Raw genomic sequence first — 26674 nt, 5'->3', positions numbered from 1 at the left:
CGATTCTGCTTCTGATTCTTCAACTCCCGATACAGGTTCCGGTACCAATACCGGCCAGAGCACACCTGCTCGAGTCTCTTCCAGACCAGGAAGTGTCCACGGCCGGGCAAACCCGAGACAGAAATCAAGAACAAGCTCAACCTCAAACCAGAACTCGAAATCAAAACCAAACCCAAACCCGTCATCACCACCCAAGGAAGACACACAGAAGAAACACCAACACCGCCGCCGCAGCAGCGTCCGTCACACACGCCACACTGACACCCTCATCCCACCGACAGAAGGGTACGACTCCTTCCCTCGTCTCCTCGAAGAAGACTATACACGTAACCGGAACCGTAATCGGAGCAGCTCCTCCTCCTCCTCCTCCTCCTCATCTTCATTATCTTTCTTCGGTATCGATACTGGTATCATTACCTACTCCCCTGTTGAAATCGAGGAAGAACAGGAAGAAGAGGAGATTGAGAAAGAACTCGTGAGGGATAGGAGCAGATCTAAGTCTGGATCTGGGTCTGGATCTAGTCCCGACAACAGCAAGATCACCACCGACAACGACAGGAATAGCAACAATTTCAGCAGACGCGTGAGCAGCGGATCCGGGTTCTGGACTAGGATATTTGGGGGAGGAGGAGGAGTAGGAACAGCTACTACAGCGACTGCAACGCCTACTATTACTTCTACCACGCCTCCTACTAAGTCTGTGACAGCGAGGGAGACGGTGTTGGAAACTGTCGCAGAGGTCGAGATGGAGATGGGTCGGGAGATAGGTTAGGCTAGGGCTAGGCTAGGTACTTACTCTTGATCCTGATCCTACTTCTCGGGGGAAAAAAAAGGATGAGTATAATCGGAAAATTGCCAAAAAATTTCACATTAGCTGGTTTCTTGGTTGGTTTGTTGGTTGGTCACTATGGATATAGGATCGAATCGAAACGAATCGAGCTGGCATGGTCCCGGCAGGTCCGGGGTGTTGTCCCTCGAAGTAATTTCATCGACTTCATTCACTTCACAGACTTATGTTATTTAGGTAGCTAAGTTAATGAGCCTGAATTGGAAATTGAAACTGATCCATACCATATTACAATAAGTAAATCCGACATTTATATGCTATCTATCTGGGATCCTGCCAGAAGTTTGTAGGTTTGATTCAGGTCAATGTCGCGCGTCATCAAGATTAGATGGGTATAGAAACAGCTACTGGAGCCAGGAATTCATCATTAAATACCCAATACATGTACAGTACATGCATGAACCTCATTCCAACATCAAATCGCCCATCCCGTTCTAAGTTCCGTTAGAGCTTACTCTCCGGCGGAACAGCCCCTACGGCACCACTCATATACGGTCCATCTGCAGCCTGACTCTCCGGCGCTGCGCCTTCCTCAGCACCAAACAGCACGAGCTCCCTCCCACCCCTCGTGCTCCACCACGTGACGCAGAAATGCGCCCGCTCGACATCCATCTCGCCGCTGCTTAGCGCGTCCCAGAACCGCTCGACGCAGGCGTTGCGCATCTCGGGGTCCTGGATCGCGTTGATCAGACGCGCTGTCAGCGGAAGCCATTCCTCCAGGTCGTCGACGCGGAGGAAGCAGAGGCTGTCGATCAGGGCGAGGGTCAGGACGGCTTGCTCAGAGAGGGGTGGGGGCTGGATGGTTAGCTCTGGTGCTCCCGGTGCCGGGGGAGATGGAGGTAGGGGCTCCGTGGATGCGTGGTAAGCGCGGTTGTGGACGAGTTCGAGGAGGATGGAGGGTAAAAGGGGTTGGCTGTTTGCGAGTGGCGAGGGGGGAGCCGTGATTTGCATGACGGTCTTGAAGGCGAGTCGGAATTGGCGGGCGGAGAGGTTCTGTGGGAATACCTGCGGAGAATGTAAATAACTACCATCAAAATCTGACGGGGAGATAAGCATACTGCAAAGAGGTTCTCGATGTAGTATGGCAGATGTTTCGCTGCCAACTCCGCGCTCTTTGGCGAGGCGAGCACCGCAAGGACCACGCTATGTGCGGCCTCGAAGATCTCTAGGAGGCGATTGTCCCCTCCCTTCGCGAGGTATGGTAGTGCGGCTGACATGAGAAGCTCCTCATTTGATTTCGGAGATAGAACGAGCGTGAAATGTTCCACAGTATTCAAAAAGAAGAGATCGAGGCATCTCTCCAGTGGACGTTCAGGAATTTGACCCATCTTACTGGGCTTGATGTTCCTCACGAAATTCTCTGCGAGGTCTGGATATTGTGACAGGATATCTATAGCGGTGAGATTTACGAACGTGTACTGCGACGAGGCATTCTGGCCGAGTCGAGATGAGACAAAGTAGAGATTTCGAAGAATATGGAGTGTTTGTATCGATAAGAATGGCGCGCCTGGATGTAGTCAGTAGGACGAACTCTATACACGCTATAGCCATGACAAGACTTACTTCTGCCAGAAGCAAGCGCGGGGTCGTTGAGGACTCTTCCCAGAACAGCCCGGAGGATGATGATCACTGAAAACATGCATGTTCTGAGCAACCTCCAAAGAGCAGGAATGGTCGTCTTCAACGACTCTCCATCGAAGAACTCTGCTTCCTCGGAAACATCGACCTCTGATAACTTGTTCTGCCGCCATTGAACCATCAACGTGCGAACGAAATCAGCAAGGGAGTCCACAACACCAGAGACCAATTCCGGGTCACGGGCGTTCTCTAGTGAGTGAGCAATAAGCCGCGACAGCGGCCCAAGAGAGGAGATGAGGGGTCTGGTGGTTATCACGGTCGTATGGATATACGTCGGAGACTGAGCTGACCATTTAAACTTCTTGCCGGGAACTTCAACAACGTCACGGTCGATCGTGCCCAAGAAGTATCCGCCCTCCAGTCCTTCCTCGGAGAAGAATGTCGTGCGGACCAGCAGCGGCAGCAGACGGTCATAGTCGAGCTGGCTCCTTTCGAAATCCGACAGAAGCTCGAACGTATAGTTCAGAACCATCGTTATGCAATATCCGTCAATACCGTCAGATGGTTGCAGATCATTTAAAGCCAGCTGCGTAGCCTCCACCAGAGCGGATTCGAGCTTCGACCGAATATGCGACGGCAGCCCCTGCCTGTCCTGACCCTCGAATCCAATCAAGACCCCGGCGAGCAGCAGCAGATGCCTATACCGTGGCGATTTATCATCTGCACCGTTGACAACGGCCTTCACCCACGATTCCCGGTCGAGTCCTCTCCGCCTCGGATATGGCGTCCTCGGTTCATCTCTCGCCTCATTCTGCAAGATCGTGATGGCGGCCGTGTTGAACACGCTGATGACCCGGCGGCAAGCCTGCAGGTCCACCCTGTTCTCCCATAACGCGTGACAGGTCAACAAGCTCGAAGAAAGGAGGGTCACGTTGAGAGGATTCGTGAGCAGCGAGAGGAGGCTGGTTATCGTCGGGAGTAATCTGCGCTCCGGTCAGTTTGCGGTCGATGAATCCATCTTCGGTGAGGGATCTTTTCTCACGCGTAGACATCTTCAAGCTCCGTAGCGGTCTGAAGCGACCGCAGGAGGGTTGCTAGGGAACGTTCGGTCGCCATCAGGGGCAACGGGCGTCGACGATACACAGCATGGAGGAGAGGTCATAGTCCTCGACCCCATACATCGGATCAACAGCCCGCGGGCAGCCCCAGATCAGCCCCAGCCGAGGTAGCTCGCATGCGGGCAAACATGACAAACAAGCACGTCCCTGTTGATGCCGCCGGCCATCTACAACAACAGCTGGGCACCTCCTAATACACCAGATTAATACTCATGTTCGTTCCTTCATATTAAAAATGAGCCCTCACTGAGTTGTTTGGCTCTATTATTCTAGTCCCAATGCGCAAATGAACAGGTGTAGCCAGGACAATGTCGAGTAACCGCGTTCCCGTTGACTACCACGTCCCGTCATTCCCATCGCTCTACGACCCTGTCCGTGCAAGGACAAGTGGTAACGGTGAGGCATACTACCTCTACTACACAAGTGACATATGGCGCTTTACACTCTATTGGACTCTGATTCTCTTCGGTGGCGTGCACCTGGCTGCGGCCGCTTGCGCGGTTGTTATGCAATGGCGCAACTGGCGGGTCGTCTGGCCCACGCCGCTGGTGTTTGGGGTCATGGGCGGCCTGGAAGCTCTCCTGGCTGGGAGCGTGGTCGGGCTAGTGTGAGTCTTCTTATCCCATGTTTGGTCAATTAGGTAAATGCTAGGCTTCAGGTTCTGATCTACGAGAGTAGCCTAGGCGCTGTCTACGAGGCTGGGAACTTCATGATGTCGACATGGATTCCATTGATCTGGGCAGGGGTCAACGTCCTCGTACTGATACTGTCAAGCTTCCCGACCCAAGGCGGTCTTTAAGACCGAATATAAAAGAGCAATACGTTTTCAAGGTGTCATTCAACTGTCTGCAATGATTCTACTCTTTACACAACCGTGGCACGAAGATTAAACGACTCCACAGGCTCCTAGCCTGTGAAAGAGATCAAACACCGCCCCTAAAATCCGCTGAAGCCACGCGCACAGGCAGTGGCTTAACATAACATAAAAGAGCCAAGTTACCCAGGCATATGGCATAAGAAACTACCCAGATCTCCCGTCGAGAAACTTGAGCTATGCTTCATGCAAAGTGAAATGTGAAACCTCGAACGCCAGATTTTGAACACAACACCACGACATCGTACGCAGAATATCCCATCTGTGATTGAAGACTGCTCGCACAAACTACCTACCATTGCGCCAGTTTCCTCTGCGTTGCTCTTCCTTCAGGCTATCGTACTGGCTGGGTAACGGTCCTCGCTTTCGAACATCGAAACTATCTTCACTGGATCCACCATCGAAAGCACTGCTTTGAAGGCCGGGTATCCCTCCGGACATGGTTGAAGGTGCCATACCCGTATTGGGTGTAGAATTCTGAGGGGCAAAGTGCTGTGGCAGCTGAATTCCCCCAGAGAGGAGCTGCTTCTGCAGTTCCGCTAGGTTGATGTTTGGTGCCGGCGCACCCGACAACCCTGGTGGCATAGAGAACCCAGGCAGGCCACCATTTTGTGGGGGACCACCTTGCTGAGGCAACGGGTTGGAAAGCATTGCTGCCAAGCGACTGGGATCCATGTGAGGCATGGATGTGGGTAATCCGGATGTCGGTGGTGGAGGTTGAGCAGTCCCGATGCCTGGTATCACACCTTGCGTACCGCTGGTATCCGCCGCAGAAGTGCTTGGAGGGGGAGGACCTTGTATTCCAGGGAGGGTAGGTTGCGCTGCAGACTTCTTCTGATCTACGAGTCCTTCTGCCTCGTCTTGCAGCTCCTGCTCCTCTTCTTCGCGCATCTGGCGTCTTCCGAATCCCCGGTTCCAGGTTCCCTGCGCCTCTGCTGCCTCTTCTCCAATATGAAATCTGTCTTTCATATAGCTTGTCTCTCCTGGCCTGGCTCGAGACCAGAATCGTGTAAAATTATCCTTCGAGCCCGAGGCAAGAATATGACCCAGAGGATGCCAATCTAGTGACCATATAGTAGAGCTATGAGCATATTGAATGCGGTGAGCCGGATAAATAACTTGCGCGGGAGTACTTCCGGGGTCTGGGCTATCATAGGGGGCAATGGTAGGAACGTGTCCCGGTGGTAGATTAGGTTCGTCAAGAAGGTAGTGGTACAACGACCCGTCCTCGCTGCCAGTGGAGATCAACGAGCCGTGAATGGGATGCCATGTTAAAGACGAAATTGGCTTCTCATGGCCTCGGAGTATACAGATGTCGCGCATCATTCGGAGGTCGAACACCCTCGCGGTCTGATCACGTGAGGAAGTCGCAAGGAGGTTGTTGTTTACCCGAGAAAACCTGGTCGTAGTCACAGTGTTTTTGTGGCTGTGGAGTGTAGTTAGGCATCGTCCTGTTCGAGGGTCCCAGAACTTGACCTGATGGTCCTTGGACCCAGAGACCAAGAGTCCTTTTGTTGGGTGCCAATCGCACGATTTTATATCCCAGTTATGGCCGGTGAGAACAGTGTCGCACATACGGGCTGTAAAGTCAAATATCTTCAAAGTCGTATCATCAGATGCAGACAGGAATTTAGTATCACTGGGAGACCATGCCAGATCCCGGACCGCGTCGTGGTGTGCATCATCGACGGTCTCTACGTTGTTGAAATTCGGTCGCCAGTATTTGACATCGCCTTTCTGTCCTCCCGATATCAACCAGTCATGGCTATGTGACCAGGCTGCCGCGGTAACACCTGCTTGAAACTGGTCGTAGTGCGCCTGAATATAAAATCAGCAACGAACAAGTGAAGTCATATAAGCCAGACGCACATCCATGACAGTCTCGAAGTTGAACGCAGTCCCGTTCCATAACATAAATTCTCCAGTATGGCCACCCGTCAACAGCCGTCTGCCTTCTGGAGTCCATCTGACAACGGTAATTGGCTTTTTCGACTTTCCAATCGACTGATGCAGATGTCGCACGGGGATAGTATCGGCGGGAGAGTGGATTCTTGCTAGGGGAGGAAGCATCTGGCGGAAATCAGTAAACCTGTTCTCGAAAACCTTGCGCCTGTATAAAATTTACTCACATCCACGGTATAGCTTGCGCTAGGCCTCTCCGTCTCCATCCTGTGAGCTCCTTTGTACCGTGGCCGTCGCGTGCTCATCCATTGTACCATCGACGAACCGTAGTCGGTGACCGGTCCTACAAAGCTGTCAGAATAACCTGCTATGAGCGCATTGGCGAGAGGACCATACGAGGTCGTCGAGGGCCCACGATGCCGCCCTCGTAGGCCCTCATGGGCCTCCCAGCATACTGGGAGTCAGCGGTGATTTCCTCCATTGCAACGCCGTCGCAGGAGCTTGTCCCAGAGTCGCAGATGAATCACCGAAGGAGGGTCAGCTTCGCAACCATGACAAGAGTATCAGCATGAAGCTCCTTGTCGCAGAAAATGAAGCTAAGAGGCCGGTTCATGGCATGCATGCGGCGTTGTCGGCGTTGAGAGAAAGCGGACAAAGTGCAGGCTCCTCCATGGTTGTCCGACGCGGCGGCTGTCATTGGCCGAACAGCTGTCAACGCGCCGAGATCCTTGCAAGCTCGAGGCCGTAGCTCTCAACGCTGCTGCCGTGCTCGCCAGCCCCGCCATGCTGCTGCTCTCTCTCCCCCTCGTCCCCATGCATCGCCTCTCACGATGATAAATGGAATGGCGGTGGGTTGTCTCTCTTCTCTGCTTCCCCTTCCTCGTGCTGGTTTAGCCATTGAGTGACCGTGCACTCCGGACGATCCCTTTCTGGTTTTCCCTATCGGCTCACCTAGGCATTGCCACGTGCAGTTCTTCGTGTTTTTTCTCCTTATCTAGACGGCCTGGAGTTGCTTCTCAGGATGACAGATGTCATAGAAAAAGCAGTCAGCACCGGTCATGATGCTGTGCAGGCCGACAGGAACTCACCCAGTGGAGCAACGCCCGAGAGCTCCTCATCCCCTGCCGACGGAGCTCCGCAATCTCGAGCGGCGGCGACAAGGAGCAAGTATCGACATGTTGCTGCTTACCACTCGCAGCTCAGGAACTCCTGTCTCAGTCGAGACTCGACTGTGACTCCTAGTTTTATCGGTTTCCGGAATCTCATGGTTATTGTTCTAAGTACAATCCCCAATCCTCGCTGGTACTCCCGGTCGTTTACGGATCCTAACTTCGACAAACAGTTTTCATGAATTTGCGTCTGATTGTCGAGAATTTCATGAAAGTCGGTGGTTCATCATAAACGTCTGCAGATGATACTGACAGCGTCCCAGTATGGGGTCCTTATTTGTGTCCGATGCCACGATTACCGAAAGCAAGACCTCCTCCTCGGTTCTATCCTCTTCGCCCTCGTACCATGCCATCTGTTCGTCGCTTATATAATTGAGTGGATTGCTGCGCAGCAAGTGAAAGGAACCGTTGGGCGTAGGAAGAAAGATATACCCGCTGAACAGGACGAGCAGGAGCAAAAGGCTTACCGGTCAACCTGGCGTTTCACCGCGTTCGCCCATACTATAAACGCTACCCTGTGTCTTTTCGTCACTAACTTTGTCGTATACTACTATATCCATCATCCAGGTATTGGAACGCTTTGTGAACTCCATGCGATCATTGTGTGGCTGAAGAACTGCTCCTACGCTTTTACCAACCGCGATCTCCGCCATGCAATGCTTTATCCATCCACACAATCCAATCTTCCGGAGATATATTCGTCATGTCCATATCCGCAGAATATCACTCTTGGAAACCTAACATATTTCTGGCTAGCTCCTACATTGGTTTACCAACCAGTGTATCCTCGGACGTCACACATCCGCTGGGAGTTTGTTGTTAAACGTGTCTTCGAGTTTCTCGGGTTGTCTGTTGTTATGTGGCTTCTCTCAGCTCAGTACGCTGCCCCTGTCCTTCGAAATTCCTTGGATAAAATCGCGGTCCTGGATCTTGCGTCGATAGTAGAAAGGATTATGAAGCTTTCCACGATCTCCTTGGTCATTTGGCTTGCAGGATTCTTTGCTTTCTTCCAGTCATTGCTCAATGCGCTGGCAGAGCTGATGCGCTTTGGGGACCGCGAATTCTACTCCGATTGGTGGAATAGCTCTAGCGTTGGCATATACTGGCGATCCTGGAATAAACCGGTGTATCTCTTCATGAAGAGACATATCTTCTCCCCCTTGGTTGGGAGGGGCTGGAGCCCTTTTGCTGCAAGTCTGGTGGTGTTTACGTTCTCAGCCATTCTCCACGAGATGCTAGTGGGCATCCCGACTCATAACCTAATTGGTATTTTGAACTTCCTCGCCCTTCTATTCCAGTGTCCTGAACTGACATGGTGTCTAGGCGTCGCATTTGCGGGTATGATGTTCCAACTGCCTCTCATTGCGGTCACCCTTCCATTGGAGAAAAGGGACGATCCAGCTGGCAGAGTCATTGGAAATTCTATCTTCTGGATCAGTTTCTGTCTTGTAGGTCAGCCTTTGGGTGCGTTGCTATACTTTTTCGCATGGCAGGCAAAGTACGGCAGCGTTAGCAAGATACAGACCTAGCTGGAGGTCTATTCTATGACTGTGAATAGGCTTCGGGCACACTTTTTTGGAATATTCAGCAATATTGACTATATACCTATATGTGATAAATGCGTCGAAAGTGTCCAGTGATGTATTTCGCTTCTAGACAGTGTACCCGCTCAAAGACAGCAGACGGTTTCAACGCTTAAGCAGGTTCGATTTTAGCGGTTATCTTCTTCTGTCGCTGTAGGACTTGTCACAGCAATAACACGGTTGAAAAGGGCAAATTATCTCGATCTTTACATCCAATAGGAGGAGTGATCACTGGCGCAATTTGGCGACAATACTGCTCATACTAATCCGAAAGCCCCGGTCATAACATGAGACTAGCCACCCGCTACTATAAAAAGGCCGGTCGTAGCCCTCATTCCCTTGCATCTCGTCTTTTGGAAAGATTCGGTTTCAGAACGACGCTTCTTCGGTGATGGTACTTCATACGTTTGATGACGCCCATGAGAATACGATGCCATATATGACGGAGCTGACCATGCATCTGGACTGTCAGGGGAGTTTCCTTATATGTCGAGTTCCAGATGCTTCTTCCCAGGAATTGCCTTCCATATGCAGCCATGGGGTTCTACTGTTCGGACGAAATCGTCCAGATCCAAAGCCGTGCGGAGAAAGCGGGAGAAAGCGGTCCATTCGGATAGTTTAAAAGCTCCGACGCGTTGGGGACTCCGAACCCCGAGACTGTATGAGCTGGCCTTTGGGGACCATAGAGTGCAGTAATATAACTACTCAGGAGCTGCTTGTTGTGCTGAGTTGATCTGTGTTGAGTCCACGTTTTACGCTTTCAATTCTTTAGGACTTGCACTTTTTTCTACGCTTATATTGTTCGGAAATCACCTTGTGTTCTTCATCTGAAACCTAGGAAGCTGCCCGTGCTCTCGGGAGACAGCTTGCATCACCGAGTTCTCCGCCTGGCTCCTTTTGCTCACAGACCGGTCGCCTTTGAAACCTTGCTTTAATCGAGATCTTCCCACTTTCAGGAGATATCGCAAAATGGCCACTATCACGGTCCCAGAGAACTACGGGTGAGTTTTTGCTGGATGGACCAAGAGGCTGTCCCGCGCTCTTTGGGGCACGATTACAGGGGGCCTTGGATAGGATGCAGAATATAGTAACGCTTGCATTGTACGACAGTGCCGTCATCGCCGTTGCCCTTGGAGCGATTCCCGTGCTTGGTTTCGTCCATGGCAGTATCACCACCGGTCTTCGCAAGGAGGCGAAGGTTCCTTACCCTCACAGCTATGCGACGATAGAACAGTGCAAGTCGAACGTGAGTATCCATCTCTTTCGAGCAGTCTAACATCGAGGTTCTTCTATGGGACTCGAATTTTCCAATTGGGCTGTTTTGTACGCATATGGCTCAAACAGCTACTAACAGAAATTGTTCTTGTACAGCCCAAGGCCGAGCAATTCAACTGCGCCCAGCGCGCCCACTCCAACTTCCTCGAGAACGCACCGCAGACGATGCTCTTCACCCTGGTTGCCGGTCTGAAGTACCCGACTGCCGCGACGGCCGTGGGCGCGGCGTGGTTGATCTCGAGGGTGCTCTTCCTGTACGGATACGTGTACTCTGGCAAGCCTCAGGGGAAGGGAAGGATGCTGGGAGCGACGTTTTGGCTCTGCCAGGGAGCGCTGTGGGGGATGAGCGTGTTTGGTGTTGGGCGGGACTTGATTAGCTCGGCGACGCTGGGCTTTTAATGTCAAAATAAGAGATGATTCTATGTGCAATTCTGAAATAGTATATTATTGACCGCTGACTTAGTTGTCCTCTCGCCATTGCGACCATGTTATTGTCACTAGATTGCAGAGCACTCCTGCCGGCGGGATTCTTCGCATTGATTGGAGATGACGCCACCGCAAGAGCGCTTTCGTATGCAAGACATTTATTCCAATAATAATAATAATAATAATAATATCTCTAAAATAGAAGTTCATGAATCTTTACGGAGCAGGAAACTCAGCTACTTTGGAGCTCCGGATCTGGCCCTCCCCGCCGGGAGCTACCATCCAATCATGTGGGGCAGCATCCCGCATTCATGGATTTTCGGATTTTTCGACTCAAGAAGTCACTACAACTCTGTACCAACTTGCAATTGCTGCGGAGGGGGGGAGCACTGACGGAGTCTAATCGCATCCTCGCCAAGTGCAGCAGTCTCTGACCTGTTCCTGGAGCGGAGTTGGTGAAACGATAATTCTCAATCTTTCTTGTTTTCCGACCCCTCCTCTTCCCCGCGGTTGCCCCTCCATCACACGATCATGTCTTCTACGTCGCGATCGACCTACGGCGCTCGTGCGCAAAAGCACCCTAATGCCCTCGTGAGAAGGCTCTTCGAGATTGCGGAGGCTAAGAAGACGAATGTGACCGTCTCCGCCGATGTCACGACCACCAAGGAGCTTCTGGACCTAGCTGACCGTACGTTTAACGAACGACGATCATTTCTTCACCGCAGATCTTCCAATAGCTGACCATGATATTATTATTCTCCGCACAGGCCTCGGGCCTCACATCGCCGTGATCAAAACGCACATCGACATCCTCTCCGACTTCAGCGAAGCCACCATCGCCGGCCTCAAGACCCTCGCCGAGAAGCACAACTTCCTCATCTTCGAGGACCGCAAGTTCATCGACATCGGCAACACCGTCCAGAAACAGTACCACGGCGGCGTCCTCAGGATCTCGGAATGGGCGCACATCATCAACTGCAGCATCCTCCCCGGTGAGGGCATCGTCGAGGCTCTCGCGCAGACCGCCTCGGCCCCGGACTTCCCGTACGGCCCGGAGAGGGGGCTGCTCATCCTCGCGGAGATGACCTCCAAGGGATCCCTCGCCACAGGCGAGTACACGACCCGCTCCGTCGACTACGCGCGGAAGTACAAGAACTTCGTCATGGGTTTTGTGTCGACGCGGTCCCTGACGGACGTGCGGTCGGAGAACTCGTCCAGATCTGAAGATGAGGATTTCGTCGTGTTCACGACGGGCGTGAATCTCTCGTCGAAGGGGGACAAGCTGGGCCAGCAGTACCAGACGCCGCAGTCGGCGATCGCGAGGGGGGCGGATTTCATCATCGCTGGACGCGGTATCTACGCCGCGCCGGATCCTGTGGAGGCTGCGAAGCGGTACCAGCAGGAGGGGTGGGAGGCGTATTTGGCTAGAGTGGGGGCGCAGTAGGCGTGGAAGACTAGATCTGTACTCTTCTGTATTTTGATTCTGTTTGATATTTGTAACGCATGATTGATAGGATGATGGGCCTGACTTATTGTCCATCGTGCACCGATGACCGGGAACCTCTAATCAGCTACAGTGCCAGGTGACTAGTACTTGTACAGTAGTAGTTCTACTCCATCCTCTGTCGAGGGCCAGGTACTGCACAAAAAAGCAGAACACAGATCCGATCGATCGAGGTCAGCTGCTCAGGGCTCTACAAATGAATATAGATGGTTCCACTCCAGCCATGATCTAAATATAGCCTCGTCATTATTTATTCAATGGGTGATATTTCTGGTGAGAGAAGGATACAGGACATGTTATAACTTAAGAGTGACCATGCACCTGACAGATAGACCCCGCATACCAGGTACCTAGGTACCTACATATGCATGCCAGTGCCTGCCCTTACCACCATCACACCCCCAGAGGACCAACAGTGAAATTCATTATGTTGCCACAGGCAACAGAACACCGTGACTAGACCAGTTCTGGAGGCCATATTGTGAGGTGCTGAAGGAGCTGTTACATTCAAGATAAAGTAAATACTGTTATGTACCTTGTCATAGAAGTCTGTTAGGTGTGGTACATGTTCACAATGCATGTCACCTCATAGTCCAAGGTCACAATCCCCAGGGGGGCAACAGTGAGATTTGTGATGTTGCTATGGGCGACAGGGGTTGGACTAGGCGATTCTGGGAGTTGTCGTATGTGGGCTGGGGGAGGCTTTGTTCTGTTTCTGGGTTGGTGAAAGGGCTTCGAACCTACTATGGTACTGGCTGCAGGACATCCTTGGGAGTCAGATTTACATATACAAGCCAAGATCAAGTCCAGTTCTTGAATAGCAAAATCGCAGATAGGAAACAGACAGATGGTCATCATTGTTGATAATAGAACTATTTTTTTTTTCGAAGATATCCTAATAATGCCTGACATTATTGCTTGTGTTGAAACAAATGCAACATGCCCGGTATGCTGTTATCTAGCCAAGATCCTATTCTTCAAAGAGAAGTGTGCTTATCAACGATAAGCAGCCCAAAGATCAAGACAACAAGAGGCTTGTGCTAAGCTGCCAAAAGGCTTGGCAATTGACGCCGCAATCATAAAAACAATGGCTTTGAGGCATCCATCAACTTGGCAGCGGCTTGAGCCGCGGGGTTATTCACGTTTAATATATCCGGCGATAGGCCATCGCTATGAAATGCCGAAGATTCCTATTATCATTACGTTCAGTGGCCCGGCTCCCTCTGTTATCAGGGAGTGGAGCTCTCCGTGGCATCAGGTCTGGCCGCCAGCGGTCGTGTGGCCCTTAGCGCAGTGTATGGACATCTTAACGTCTGTGGGTTACCTGCTCCCGTACCCCACTGTCGCATGTACTCCATCTACGGCTGTACTACGTTGATCCTTCAGCCTTCCGTTTGACCTGGCCGTCTACTGTGTACGGAGCTGAGGACAGAGCATACCGACTCTGCCGATTGTGTGGACCTGTGGACTTGATAGGGATGGCTTTTGTTATAACTGACCCGCCGTATGTGAAAGTCCCCTACATGCGATCAGAGCAGCACGGGCTATTGAGGTACTATGGAGTCACGATTGGAATTACCGATGCAGCTCAACTTTCTGCAAAGCTCTTAGTCTATCTAACCCGCTCGGGAAGCTGACGATGGAGTTTGCAGCTTTCTGGCCTTCTGCAGCTCCAAGCGGAATCCGACATGTTGCATCGCTCCCTCTCATTGACGGCCTATTTGTCCGCGGCCGTGCTAAGGACTAGCACCAGCTCGTGGCCTGTAAGACGGATCGCAGGGTTGGACAGATGGCGATTACACGTCTATGGATCCCGATCGGGGCGTCGACCTGCCTAATCCGTCCTGGGAGGGAAAGGATCTCCTCTCCTCCGCACGCGCCTCCCGCTCGCTTCAATGACCGAAGTCGAATAACAATGACAGATCTCGAGATGCAAGACGAGGGGAGCCGATGGTGCAATCACACTCTTTGCAGTTTTCTGGGAGATGGAGACGCCTGCCAGACAAGGTGAAGAGTGGAACATGAACTATCTCTTTCTCAGAACTGCATGATTAGTCTCCGTACAAAAAGCTACGGCTGTTTATCGCGGAGCTTTCCCCTCAAGATCGGCCGACGATAAGGTGGGCTCAGATCGCTCTAGATAACAGACCCGCGGCTTAGAAAGGGACCGCCTGCGACCTGGACAACCCTGCCGTGTTCAGAGTCGGTGGAACGTATAAGTCATCCTCACCCTCTCAGTATCTCATTGCTGACACCTATCCATCCTTGTTGCACCATTGGAGGACAGCTGCCGGCAGTTCAGACCATTGGCGTTCTTCCCTACAAATTGCTCTGGCCTGTCTCTCGAGACGGCGATAAAAGAAGAGACGCCGGAGTGGTGCGAAATTGAAGACAGGAGCTTCAGCCATGGCGACAGTCGACGAAAAGGCCCCTGTGCCTCCCACGGAAGACGTGGAGAAGGACAGCCTACCGCGCAAGCATGCGGATTCCAAGATCCTCGAGCATTCCCATGATGCGGACGAGGCGATGAAAGCTTTCTCGGGGATCGATGGAGAGGCGATTACGATAGACGAGGCAACAAACAAAAGATTATTGAAGATTATCGACTGGCACCTAATGCCACTTATGTGCGTTGTATATGGGATGAATTATCTCGACAGTATGACTTTCTCCATTGCAGTTGATGAATTTGTGTGCATTCTGACGGATTGTGACTCTAGAGACGACCCTGTCGTACGCTAGCATTATGGGACTGAAGCCTGACATCGGTCTTAAGGGCAATGACTATCAGTGGCTGGGCAGCATGTTCTACTTTGGTAGGCTGAGAACAGTCGTGCGATTCAAGACCTGGGAGTTAACGGAGGCATAGGCTATCTGGCATGGGAGTATCCTACTGGCTACCTGCTCCAGCGCATGCCGCTCGGGAAATATTCCGCTTTCTGCATCGTCGTATGGGGAACTGTCCTTACCTGCTTTGCAGCGGTTCACAATTTCCCTGGAGCGGTTGCCATTCGATTCTTCCTCGGCGTTTTCGAGGCTGCTGTGACGCCTGGCTTCGCTCTTCTCACCTCCCAGGTTAGTTCCCTCTTTTGGATTAACCATTGTCGGAAGGTCTATAGGTCGTGCGCTCTAACGAGTCACTTCAGTGGTATACGAAGAACGAGCAAGGAAGCCGTGTCGGCATTTGGTTCAGTTTCAACGGTTGGGGTCAGATCTTTGGAGGCCTGGTTGCGTACGGTATCGCAGTTGGGACCGAGAGACATGGTTCCGCCATCGAGCCCTGGAAGATTATCTTTCTTGTCACCGGCTTGTTGACCGTTTCCCTTGGAGTATATTTTTATTATCTCATTCCGGATAATCAGCTGAACGCGCGTTGGCTCAAAGAGGAAGATCGGATCCTCGCCGTTGCGCGGGTCCGTGTCAACCAGCAGGGAATCGGGAACAAGCACTTCAAGATGTATCAGTTGAAGGAGGCGCTGACGGATCCAATGACGTGGGCTTTCTTTTTCTTCGCTCTGGTAGCGGATATTCCCAACGGCGGCGTCAGCAACTTCTTCAGTCAACTGGTAAGCTCCTTCTCCTTCGTACCCTCTGAGGCCCCATCTCACTGACCTGATTCCCGCAGATTGTCGGCTTTGGCTACACAGAACAACAGAGTCTGCTGTATGGAGTGCCAGGTGGTGCTGTGGAGGTCATCGCGCTCGTGCTAAACGGCTACCTCGGTGACCGCTTCGGGCAACGAATTCTCTTCAGCTCTGGTGGCATGTTGTCCTCCATCGTTGGGATGATCCTCATCGTTGCTCTGCCCTTGCATAACAACGTCGGCCGCTTGATCGGATACTACTTGACGCAAGCAAGCCCATGCCCCTTCGTTGCCCTCCTTTCTCTCATCTCATCCAACGTTGCCGGCTACACGAAAAAGACGACCGTCGCAGCGCTCTACTTGATCGGTTACTGTGCTGGTAATATCATTGGTATGCGCTCCTGGAGTACTTTGCATGGTGTTGGATGGACGCATTTTGCTGACACTGAAAACAGGCCCGCAGACTTTCCGCCCCAAGGACGCACCGCGGTACGTCCCCGCCGAGATCACCATCATCGTCTGCTGGGGCGCCTGCCTGATGGACCTGTACTTCATCTGGTGGTGGTACCGCCGGCAGAACGCGAAGAAGGCCCGGATAAGGGCCTCTCCGGAGTACGTGAAACTGGAGAACCAGGAGTATGTCAATCCTCCGGATCTAAAGTTTGACTACAGAACATCGTTGAATACTGATTTGCCGATTTTAGGTGGCTCGATTTGACGGATATGGAGAACCATGAGTTTGTTTATACACTGTAGAGGTTATGATGATATCTGATTATGAGTAAAAGTTGGCGGCGTGAGTGGATAGCAGTTATGACTCGGGCCGGCCCGAGGAAAGTAGCCGTTTATATCTCTTGTTAATCAATGGCTGAAATGAGGCTCTTTATTGTTGATATTTGATAGCTTACTCCTTTAACATAACTGATGAATGTAAGAGACAACACTTACGAAACTTCCGTACAGTATGTACATAACTCCGTACTCTTCCAGTAGATCTGCCAAGCCACCCAGATCTCTCGGTCGGGTCGGAGGCTCTCGTTGCTGCATGCTTACCCTTTCGAGATCTTAGAACTCCCGGTACGGGTCTTGCAAGCAGGCGGTTGGCCATGCCATGTAGAGGATGTAGAGGGGACACGAGGTATTCCTCATTTACCCTCCCCTCCCCGATCTCGCTGGGGCTTTTGATAAATATAAACCTCCCCCGTCCCCCCCCCTTCGTTTCTCTCATTGCCCTCTACCCATCCAATTTAATTTTCCATGTCCTCCGCAATTGTTTCGAGGAGTCTGTAACTACGTCGGGTGGCGTGCTTTGATTCCTCCTTTCCTTGTCCAATCCAAACCTCGAGACTTTGCATATCCACACTAACAATGAATACCCAACGTCCAACTCAACCAGTGCCTTCCCTCCAGAGACCAATCTTCCCTTTCCCTACCATTCCTGCTGGTAACCTTCTCCTCAGGTCCTGAAAATTGATCGATTTCCCTGATCCCCACACTCTTGCATTGGGGTTCGCGCATTTCAAGTGGGTTTAAATATAGAAATCAACAGACATGAAAGCATGAGAGTTCCCAAAGACTCTAATTTAACTGACTTTGTATTCATTTTGCGTACATGTGCAGTAAGTACCCAACAGACGATGGACAAGTTGCGCAGGAAACATAGGCCTGCCAATTAACTTACCAAGCCTGCTTCCCCATTCTCCAAGATGGGAAATGCGGGGTAATATCGGTCAATGCCTCCCTTCTGTTGTCTCCGGAGTTTGACCCCGGTGCTGAGTCTGGACTCGAGGAGGGCCTGTAACGGCGTCCGTTGCGACTCCTTGGGTTTTCATAATACCCAGCATAAAGCTATGTGGCGTGCTGAGGAACGCAAGCCCAAGAGCCTCTTGGCACCATGGTGCCATTGCAGAAGGTGTATGTTTTCAATGCTTTTCTATGGATGGAAATGCTGTCTGACAGATTCAGTCTTGCTGACTCCTTGAGAAAAACTGTCCAATAAATAAAGGCATTTTATCAAGGCATGTGCAGCATTCCTCGGGTGGCGTTCCTGACTCGAGGTCTTTGCGAAGGAGGGGTATGTAGGATGGATTATCGATCGGATCGTAAAGGCCATAGATAATGGACTGTTTTAGAGCAGAAAGTCAGAGATTAATCATTTATGTCGCGGGCGACACAGAGTCAACCATTCAAGGCAGAGAGAGGATGGATGGTCCGGGCAAGAAGAGATTTCTGCACCATTGACAACTGATGAACAAATCCAAATCATAGAGCCAACGCTTCTTGTCTCCGTCGAGCTCCATTTCTCTCTTGGTGGTGATGAATCTATGAGCCATTGGATGCAGTCGAGCTTGCGGTCAATATCAGCAGGTGCAATGCAATACATGCATTATTTAGAGCCAGAGGACGCTGGCTTCTCACTTGGATGAATGCCCCTCTCTCTTTTGAGGCACTTCTCAATCATTAGGATGAGATGTCTCAGAAGTATCTTCAGAGCCCATCCTCTTTTCATCAAATTGGATATGACAATGCTTTGTTTGCATGATTGAGGTTACTCAAACATCCAGACAGATATGAACATCCCAAGAATAAACCCTATCAAAAGATCCTTAGCAATGCCAGTAATTAATTGTTAGAGGCCCGAGATTGCTGCTGAGCCTGCCATTCCTGCTGTTTCTTTGCTCTTCTCTTCTCGCCTACCTCTGGTCCAGCTACGGTTCCCATCAAGACTTGAAGTTTTTCAGCCAACCTGAGCCGAAGGTATCTGATATTAAAAAAAAAGGAGATTAATGGAGAATAAATAAAACTTGTCAACCCGGTATCTGAATGAGCTTGAGTAATTTCCCCCGAAGTACCGATGAGACCGATCATCATGCCAATCCGCACCGCCCCAAAAGGGAATCCAGCGTCTCAAACTTCAGGGGAAAATCATAACCCGAGTGTGTGTTGATTGCCTGGAACTGACGAAGGGTCGCGCTCAGATCACAACAGGAAGCGGTGCAGCCATTAGTGGTAGACATCCTCCAGGATGAAGAACGTGATGATCTGGGGTATCATATCATCTGGCGCAGACCCGGGAATGGAACATCCAATCCAGGCTAAAGAACTACGTCATTGGATGGAAGATGATGATGAGCGGGAGTTCACACGAGGAAGTGGATCGATCAGGAGGATAAACTTTGTACACTCCCACTGTTCTGCCGCCGACAGTTGCTTCTTGTCCTAGATTTTTGTACTTTGAAGAGGCCAGGCAGCGCGTCTGCGATTATCCAGCGGAGACAACGTCATGGAACCAGAAGGTTATCAGGCCTAACTCCCATCAGTGCAGGGTGAGTGATGAAGCGACTCTTTAGGTCAGGACTACATACCAGTTGCAACAGTCCCACTGTTCCAGGAGGCGTGGTGAACCCACTATAGTTTCTCCAGCGTTGAAAACTCTGGAAACCGTCCTGGTGCAAACGTAAAGAGCTACCGCGTACGAGCTCGGATTATTTTTACGCCCCAAAGGCAGGGGTAAAATTGTGCCTAGGTCCCTAAAAAGCTGAAGGGAAATAGTTAGACCTTTCTCTCTTGTACAACTTCTTTCAGAGGAATCTGTTTCTGAAACACCCACATCAATCATGCACCGGTGAAAAGAAGATGTTTCATCGAAGTCTCTACTGTGAGAGTCATTTAAAGAGCCCTATCATATAGCCTTTCGAGGGGCCCAGTCGTTCTCGATGAAGCGTCAAATGGCAATCCACAAGTACAGTACATTAAATAGAGACATATAAACGCCTCGTCATCTGCATGACTATACCAGGAAGTAACCATCCCGGGCAGCGTAAAATGCAGGGTAACCCCAGTCGAAAATGAATCCGAATCGATTTGAGTAGTGAAGGTAAAGAGAACAAAGGATGTGTCTGGAGATGTAGAATGGAAGCCACTCCGCTTTTCATATCTCTCTTATTACATATTCGGCAAGTCCATTCAGTCGTCGATGCAGTAGATCTAAACAATCGCAACATGATTAATATGAACAAAGAAATGCTCAGCCAGACATTTGGTGATGTCATCCATTCATTCTTTCTTTCTTTCTTCACACTTTATTACCATATGCATGCTTGGTCCCGTCTCAACATGGACAGGCTGTGCGATGATCTTCCTGCTGTCGTGCAGGATCTGGAGGTTTACTGTTTGTTTGGCCATGGCTTTATTCCAGCTAGACATGTTAACCCAACCCGCAAGTGGATTGGGTTGGGTTAGGTTATAATTCTGTCAAGTGGCAACCCGTTGCGCGACGGGTTGGGTTAAAAAAACTCCCCAACCCACAAAACCCAACCTGATTATACTATTAATGAAGATTATTCCTAGCTTAAGTTAAATTAAGTTAAATTTACCTCAGCAAGTAATGACATTCAAAAGTTAGGTTGGGTTAAGTTAAAATCTCATAGGTATCAATATCAGCCCGCCATAATAACCCACAACAGGTTCGGGTTGGGTTGAAGAAAAGGTGCCAACCCAACCCGCAGAAGTCGCAAGTCTGATTCCCCAATAAGCTACAAAGAATTTTTTTTTGTATGAATTTCAGGTAGTTACAGCATATATCTGAATAAATACTTCGGGCCGTCAATTTTATCGCGCCAGGTGCTGAGATGAGAGCCTCAGTGTTCAAAATTTGCAGTCCTCGGCCATGTATTACCTTTTTTTTTTAGGGGTTCCCACAGAACGCTTACCTATCTCACGGCTAGTAAAGCAACGCTGGCTCGACAACAATCAAATAAACATGGTTAAAAATCCAAGGAGAACAAAAAAAAGGAAAAAAAACAAGCCAATAAAATTCCCATTACTATCAACGTCCTTGATAGAGAGAAGATAATCGAATCGAGAACTATATATATATAATCTGGGCGCAGGCTTAAGTCCATACAGCACAGTACTCATACCCTTACAATTGATATGCCATGTGCTGTCCTGCAACCAAGTATGATATGATATAATATAATGCACTGTGTCCGTGTCTAGTACCTACTCTCTGAATATAGTACATACACTTCATTCATAATTACATACACATCACCATCCTAGCATTTCAAAATTTAAATTTCTAGATAGATAAGACATCTATCTAGCAAGGTAATGTTGAATAGCTACCTACCAAACCGACTAATCTATCTGGCAACTTCATAGTATCATTTCCAGTTTTCCCTCTCTCATGTGAGAGGGTCTACAATATCATCGAGTGACATCATATTAGACGTTTACAGCAACTGGGCATCAATTCAGCTTTGCACAGATACCTTATTAGTATCTTAGCACGGCGCATTTTTTACAGTATCCAGAGCAGAACTGAATCAATATGATACAATGCGAGTTTCGGATCCCAGAAAAAATTAGGGCCAAGGCAACGGAAGAGAGCTATAGCAGTACTGTGTACATGTACATACAGACATAGGAAAAAGGGAACGTCACACCTCAGGTTCAGAAGATAAAGTGCAGAGTGCATGTACATGCACAACACGGGGCGGGGTGTCAGCTCTCATTTATGGAACCTCACATCTTGTTCCCTTTCCTTACTATTATACTCAGATTCTATTCAGGGGTAACTATGCCGATCAGTCGCGCAATCCACGTGTCGGCGAGTCTCCGTACTTACCTTGCCCAAGCTTCAGCGTTGGACCAAGCGTTTCTTGCTTTGCTTACTTCGGTACTCTTCCAGAACAACCTTACTCCGTACTCCGTACTGTGTACTCCGTACGGAGTAGAAGGTAGGGGCTACTACGGATAGATCTGCATGTCTTCCATAGTCTATTCTATTGACCACGGGTGACGGCGGATTTTGGTTGGGGTGCCGCAGGTAGACCTAGGTAAGAGAGGAATAACGCCCACTACATGGACCCAAAGAGGGTACCTTGTAGCGGAGAATAGTACACAGTACGCAATGGGCTATCTAGGTACTCCTTACGCAGTGCCTAGGTATTGCTCTAGTCCCATAGCCGACTTCGAGTCTTCCAGAAGAAAACCAGAAAATCCTGACCAGGTCAGATCTGCGTAGTTACCAACTCCTCCGGAGTACAAGGTGCGCAGTAGTTCTTCCACGACTAGCTCCAGGGACACTTAATAGTACCATGTGTCTAATTGTGCAATGTGCATATGCGAACCATTGCCCTCTCCTATGGACTGACGTGCTCCATCCGCGGGGGTTCTCAATTCCTTCTAGAAGCCTACTAGAGACTCCCGGAGGCTGGGGAGTCGGAACGGAGCACGGACAGTGGACACGTATGCGGATCTTGGAAGAATTGAGTATTGTCTGGAACAATAGATCCTGTAGGAGGTATCCATCTCTTGTGAGCCGAGCATAGTATCGGACCGGGGCGCCGGATCGATCTGGCAGGAGAAAGAAAGGGGTGAAATGTTGAGATTGCGAAGCGAGAGATATCTGCGTTGTGTAAAAAGTACTCCGTACTGCCTACGGTGCACACCAAGGATCCCTTAAGGTTGGAGACATGGCGAATGTCAGCACGGATGTGAACCACGCATGACACGCGACCAGAAGACCCAACAAGCACGGAGGATCCGGAGGCGTCATCCGAAAGATGCTGATCAGATTCAATAATTCCCAGGAGAATGGTCGCGATGGTGAAGAAGTTTTCCGGTCAATTCTAGTGTTCCGTCGCTTATCTAGTTAGTAGTAGACAAGTCCAGGTTAGACCGCCAAGGGTTCCCTCACCGATACTTGTCGTGGGCGGTCGGCCCGTCGGAACTTTTGTATGTCGATCGTGTACATCCCTGCCTTTGGGATCAGGATCTCCTCCAGATACAGCAAGAAGCAGTTCAACCACCGTTGACGGCGGGACTACCCGAGACTGATTGGCACGGGGAACCTATCCGCGTGGATGCACGTCCGCCATAGCGGTCTGTCCTCCAGACGGTCACCAGCTGGACCTTGACACCGTTCCCCTGACCTTACCAAGCATTGCGTTGAGTGGGGATCCAGATCACTCAACAATTCTTCATTCTGTTCCTGACTTCTGGCGCAGGTTCTGTCGTTTTGGAGAACACGATGTGCCCCTGATTGGATGCCTTAGCAGAAGGGCAGTTGGCGGAGAACGATCCTGGCCAGTCAGCTTGGACGGCTGCCGGCCCGCCAGCGGGCCCCGCAGCAGCTGAACGAACACTCGCGGGACGAATCGCGGCCAGCTCGACGGGGTCAGACCCCGCCAGATGGCGCTCAGCACTGTGGCGCAGGGTGGAGTGGCTGGTGTTTCGTTGGGAAGATGCAAAGAATGTTCGTGAAGCCGGTCAGAGTCACCGCTGGAGACTGGAGATGCTGGGTCGAGCGGTGGGACTGCTGGGAGCAGATGAACACCGTATCCTGGAGACGCATTTCCCCATGGAGGACGCACGAAAGGAAGAGAAATTGGAAAAAAAAGGGCAGACGCCGGTTTTGGGTTAGGCCTAGGACGAAAGGCGGTGTGTGCCGCTTGAAGCAAAGAAAAAAAAACACAGACGCCTCTGCTGCTAACTTTGGCCCTTGCGTGACAGAGTCTGCGGCTGTTGCAGAGCCATCCCAGTCATGGTTGGCTGATTCCTTCCGGTTTTCCCTCTTGGTTTTCTTGGAAATTTGGAATGCTGGACACATGACGATCGTGACGACGATCGAGCAGAACGGCCGAGACAAGCACAAATCACCGGTCCACAACCCGCCATGCTCTGTCCGTCTGCCCGGGGTTCTCCAACATGGTGGGTTGTCACAGAGGCCTCAGGCTGGTTGCCATCCGCTGGTTGTCGACTCAAGGGGTCCCTGAAGCCATGTTTGCGCGGCGAAACGCCCGTGCTTCACTAACGCCCAGTAGTATGTAGACCTGATCCGACCGGCGGAGGATCCTCGACCAGGCCGGCGGCAACACGTCTGGACCCTGGATGTGTCGAGTCCGTGCCTGGAAGAGCGGTGGTGGATGGAGTCATGGAGAGAGGCACGACGCGGGGCGCTATCACTACCCGTCTTAGCATGTCGGTATATAGCCCGTGTCTCCCAGCTGCAGGCGTTTTTTCTACCGTCTGCGAGCTGGTTGTTGCTGGTGCTTGCCGTCACCAGACACCATCACGTTCCCTTCCTCTTCCCTTGACTCGCCACCAGTGGGCATGAGACAGGCTCCTCCATTCCATTGCCGTGTGCAATCGAGGCGTTGATCGTCTCTCCTTTCCCTGTTCCCACGACAAAAATCCGGACGGCCGATCCTCTCCCCACGTGTGTGCGATCAACGTCATTCCTGCACGCCGTTATCTCTGACCTTTTTTTTTGCCTGTGAACAGCCCTTTCGACGTCCTCTCTCTTCTGTTTACAGCCCTTCCCCTGGCGGGTTGTCCAGCCATTCCCGTGGGCGGCGTGGAGACCCGTGGGCCCTGGTGACTGATCCGCTCCACTAGCTCAGCCCTAATCTTATCGGGACTTGTCCTCTGTGAGGCGCAGCTGTTCTGCACCGCCCCTGCGGTGATAAACCCCGACAAAGACAGCATTGCGGTGCTGATTGTGCTGAATTGAGTTCTGACATCTTGTGCCGATCGCCGTCTGTCAGACTGCCGGGAAGAGCCAGGGTTCTGGAACAGAAGCAGGCCTTATCCGACCATCCCTGCCGACCAGATATAGAACCTTTAACTGGCGCCAGCTGGCACACGGGTCTTGAACAAGGACACTGCATGTGCCTTGCTTTCTTGACTGAGCTTTGCACCTGCTGCGCTGAGCTACCAGTCCCCCTCTTAATTAAACCAGGTGCAATCCGCGCAGCATGACAGGTACATTCACATGCAACCCGCGTTTTGACAGCGCCACCTGTGACCACCAAGCCGGCCCGTCATACTGCTCCTTCATCCGTATGCAATCACCTCCATACTCCTCTGACGTCTCCAAATCGCCTCTGGGCATCACCGTTGTCGCAACCTCCGATGGAACCTCCCCTACTCTCTCTCCCTACTACGGCCCGGTCTCAGATACAGAGGCTTTCTATACCCCCCTCGAAGTCACTCATATAGACATGGAAGCTGGCTCTCACGCCGAAGAGGCTGTCCCTGGCAGCCCGTCGTCGACGTTCAGCTTCAACCATCACGATGACTCTCAGCTGCCCGACCTGACGCACGAGTCTTCCCCGGCCGTCAAGGCAAGACATACGGCATCCAGTCACGTCGAAACCCATCGACGGTCTAAGCGCAAGACTACGAGATCCCGCGCATCCTCGACTTCGAAGCGGGGGCCCCGTTCAACGTCCCGGAGCACGGCTGGACGGTCTGATCGGGCGAGTCGCCGCAGCTCTCTGCAGATGCCCAGCCGTGCAGCAACCTACAGCCAGTCATCGTCGAATCCACATCGAACCAGCAATGGTTTCATGTCCCGACAGAAGCGGGAAGACTTGCTGTTACTGCATCGCGATTGTTGTCGACTTTTCCAAGAGGGTGGGTTCGCCGTGGGTGACCCTCAGCAACGCGCGATTAATGAGACAACTTCTCTGCACGACTTTAGAGATCCGCAAGCTAGCACATCCCGTTTCTCATCGGACTATTCCATCCAGGGGAACTCGACGTCGACGTCTCGCGTTGCAAGGACGAGCCTTGCACCTTTGTCGGCGCCCTCCACGCCATCCATGCCCCAGTTCCCTATGTCCCCAAACTTCCCTCCCTACTCTCCTAGCGTTGTATCAGAGCGGGGTACAGATCGTGATGGCTCGGATATCGGCTCCGTGTACGGGAATGAGGCCGGTAGGAGGAGCAATGGACAGCCGGATGTCGAGCCACCCTACCAACCAGTGCCTGCAACGGTGATCGACTGGACCTCGCCCTCAACCAGAAGGCGTGAGTATGAGAAGATCGATCGCTCGAGTCGCGGCATACGGGGCCTTTGGCGACGGATCGCGCCAAAATGGTGCCAGCCTGGGCAGGAAAGGGTGCCCTTTTTTGAAGAAGGGAAAGATGGAAAGGGAAACTATGAGGGCAGCGTCAGGAGGTTCCGGATGGATCTTCCAGACGAAGAGGAAGCAGACGAACACGAAAAGCCCCGCGTTGACATGGGTGGCGACGGAAACAAGGATTTTGTGATCTCCAGCAGCAGGCTGAGGAACACAGCCAGCAAACTGAGCAGCGCGAGCTGCGATCGAAAAGCAAAATGGCACTGCTTGAAGCTCAGGAAACGTTCGACGTCGGTGTGGTGAGCTGCTTGTCTAGCACAACCCAGCTCTTTCTTTTCAACTTGTTACATATTTGCCTCGGCGCCATGCTTGCGAGGTTTCCGATGGCAAGCGGCCGTCGGTTGACCCCGTGGCGCATTGATCGCGATGACGCATGAAGACGAACACGACATGACCCTGAACGAAGGTGTACAGGAGTCTTTTCCCTATATTTCCGCGAAGAAAAGTATTTTTAATCACGACTGCATAGCATGGGGGGCGGCATGTGCATTTTTACAGCATGGGGCGGTGCCTGTGATACCACTTTCTTTGTAGTTTTTTCTTTTTTTTTTTTTTTCCCTAGTCAGCCTCGAGGCTTCTGATGTTGAGATACCCGTACATACGTGTCAGTAGACGTTCCTAATAGATTTGAACAAAATTTCCATCCATTTGAGTATTCTTCTGAAAGTAGATTTGTCGAGGTAATATTTTAATAAGACTTTTCCACTGGAGTATAGGAACGACTTTTGTAACAGCACCACTGTAATGCTCAACCAAACGCCGGAAATGCAGATCTACCTATCCATCATCCCATGACATCTTGCCTCGACGTGGGTATAGTATAGTAAATAAAATATCAAGAACAGAACAACAAAGCTCTCCACTCGGAGACATGTACATC

General features: G+C 51.2%; 9 protein-coding genes across 9 annotated transcripts; 7 read left to right on the top strand and 2 right to left on the bottom strand.

The window, feature by feature from the left end:
* Positions 1 to 1291: 1291 nt before the first annotated feature.
* Positions 1292 to 3541, bottom strand: VTN00DRAFT_2599 (uncharacterized protein; the record flags this gene model as incomplete). Its single annotated transcript, XM_069428828.1, has 4 exons — positions 1292 to 1852; positions 1906 to 2354; positions 2411 to 3408; positions 3468 to 3541. 4 exons carry the CDS (start codon positions 3539 to 3541, stop codon positions 1292 to 1294), a joined length of 2082 nt encoding a protein of 693 aa, XP_069283645.1.
* A 310-nt stretch (positions 3542 to 3851) lies between these two features.
* On the top strand, positions 3852 to 4342 carry VTN00DRAFT_2598 (uncharacterized protein; the record flags this gene model as incomplete). The annotated part of the gene is made up of 2 exons (XM_069428827.1): positions 3852 to 4150; positions 4222 to 4342. 2 exons carry the CDS (start codon positions 3852 to 3854, stop codon positions 4340 to 4342), a joined length of 420 nt encoding a protein of 139 aa, XP_069283644.1.
* Positions 4343 to 4705: 363 nt separating this feature from the next.
* VTN00DRAFT_2597 (uncharacterized protein) lies at positions 4706 to 6800 on the bottom strand (the record flags this gene model as incomplete). The annotated part of the gene is made up of 4 exons (XM_069428826.1): positions 4706 to 6235; positions 6287 to 6487; positions 6547 to 6662; positions 6716 to 6800. 4 exons carry the CDS (start codon positions 6798 to 6800, stop codon positions 4706 to 4708), a joined length of 1932 nt encoding a protein of 643 aa, XP_069283643.1.
* A 540-nt stretch (positions 6801 to 7340) lies between these two features.
* Positions 7341 to 9017, top strand: VTN00DRAFT_2596 (uncharacterized protein; the record flags this gene model as incomplete). Its single annotated transcript, XM_069428825.1, has 4 exons — positions 7341 to 7599; positions 7662 to 7702; positions 7752 to 8754; positions 8812 to 9017. 4 exons carry the CDS (start codon positions 7341 to 7343, stop codon positions 9015 to 9017), a joined length of 1509 nt encoding a protein of 502 aa, XP_069283642.1.
* Positions 9018 to 10040: 1023 nt separating this feature from the next.
* Positions 10041 to 10745, top strand: VTN00DRAFT_2595 (uncharacterized protein; the record flags this gene model as incomplete). The annotated part of the gene is made up of 3 exons (XM_069428824.1): positions 10041 to 10072; positions 10182 to 10317; positions 10443 to 10745. 3 exons carry the CDS (start codon positions 10041 to 10043, stop codon positions 10743 to 10745), a joined length of 471 nt encoding a protein of 156 aa, XP_069283641.1.
* Positions 10746 to 11303: 558 nt separating this feature from the next.
* Positions 11304 to 12216, top strand: VTN00DRAFT_2594 (uncharacterized protein; the record flags this gene model as incomplete). Its single annotated transcript, XM_069428823.1, has 2 exons — positions 11304 to 11460; positions 11540 to 12216. The coding sequence occupies 2 exons, from the start codon at positions 11304 to 11306 to the stop codon at positions 12214 to 12216; spliced, it is 834 nt and encodes a 277-aa protein (XP_069283640.1).
* Positions 12217 to 14682: 2466 nt separating this feature from the next.
* VTN00DRAFT_2593 (uncharacterized protein) lies at positions 14683 to 16615 on the top strand (the record flags this gene model as incomplete). Its single annotated transcript, XM_069428822.1, has 7 exons — positions 14683 to 14935; positions 14997 to 15092; positions 15146 to 15351; positions 15423 to 15842; positions 15902 to 16250; positions 16315 to 16495; positions 16564 to 16615. 7 exons carry the CDS (start codon positions 14683 to 14685, stop codon positions 16613 to 16615), a joined length of 1557 nt encoding a protein of 518 aa, XP_069283639.1.
* A 5816-nt stretch (positions 16616 to 22431) lies between these two features.
* VTN00DRAFT_2592 (uncharacterized protein) lies at positions 22432 to 23291 on the top strand (the record flags this gene model as incomplete). Its single annotated transcript, XM_069428821.1, has 2 exons — positions 22432 to 22474; positions 22924 to 23291. 2 exons carry the CDS (start codon positions 22432 to 22434, stop codon positions 23289 to 23291), a joined length of 411 nt encoding a protein of 136 aa, XP_069283638.1.
* A 1333-nt stretch (positions 23292 to 24624) lies between these two features.
* Positions 24625 to 26037, top strand: VTN00DRAFT_2591 (uncharacterized protein; the record flags this gene model as incomplete). The annotated part of the gene is made up of 1 exon (XM_069428820.1): positions 24625 to 26037. The coding sequence occupies one exon, from the start codon at positions 24625 to 24627 to the stop codon at positions 26035 to 26037; it is 1413 nt and encodes a 470-aa protein (XP_069283637.1).
* Positions 26038 to 26674: the final 637 nt, after the last annotated feature.

The sequence above is a fragment of the Thermoascus crustaceus genome (genome assembly GCF_041956765.1).
Source record: "Thermoascus crustaceus strain CBS 181.67 unplaced genomic scaffold VTN00scaffold_10, whole genome shotgun sequence".
Lineage (NCBI taxonomy): Eukaryota > Fungi > Ascomycota > Eurotiomycetes > Eurotiales > Thermoascaceae > Thermoascus > Thermoascus crustaceus.
The sequence above is the reverse complement of the archived record's forward strand: the minus strand, read 5'-3'. Positions and strand labels throughout refer to the sequence as shown.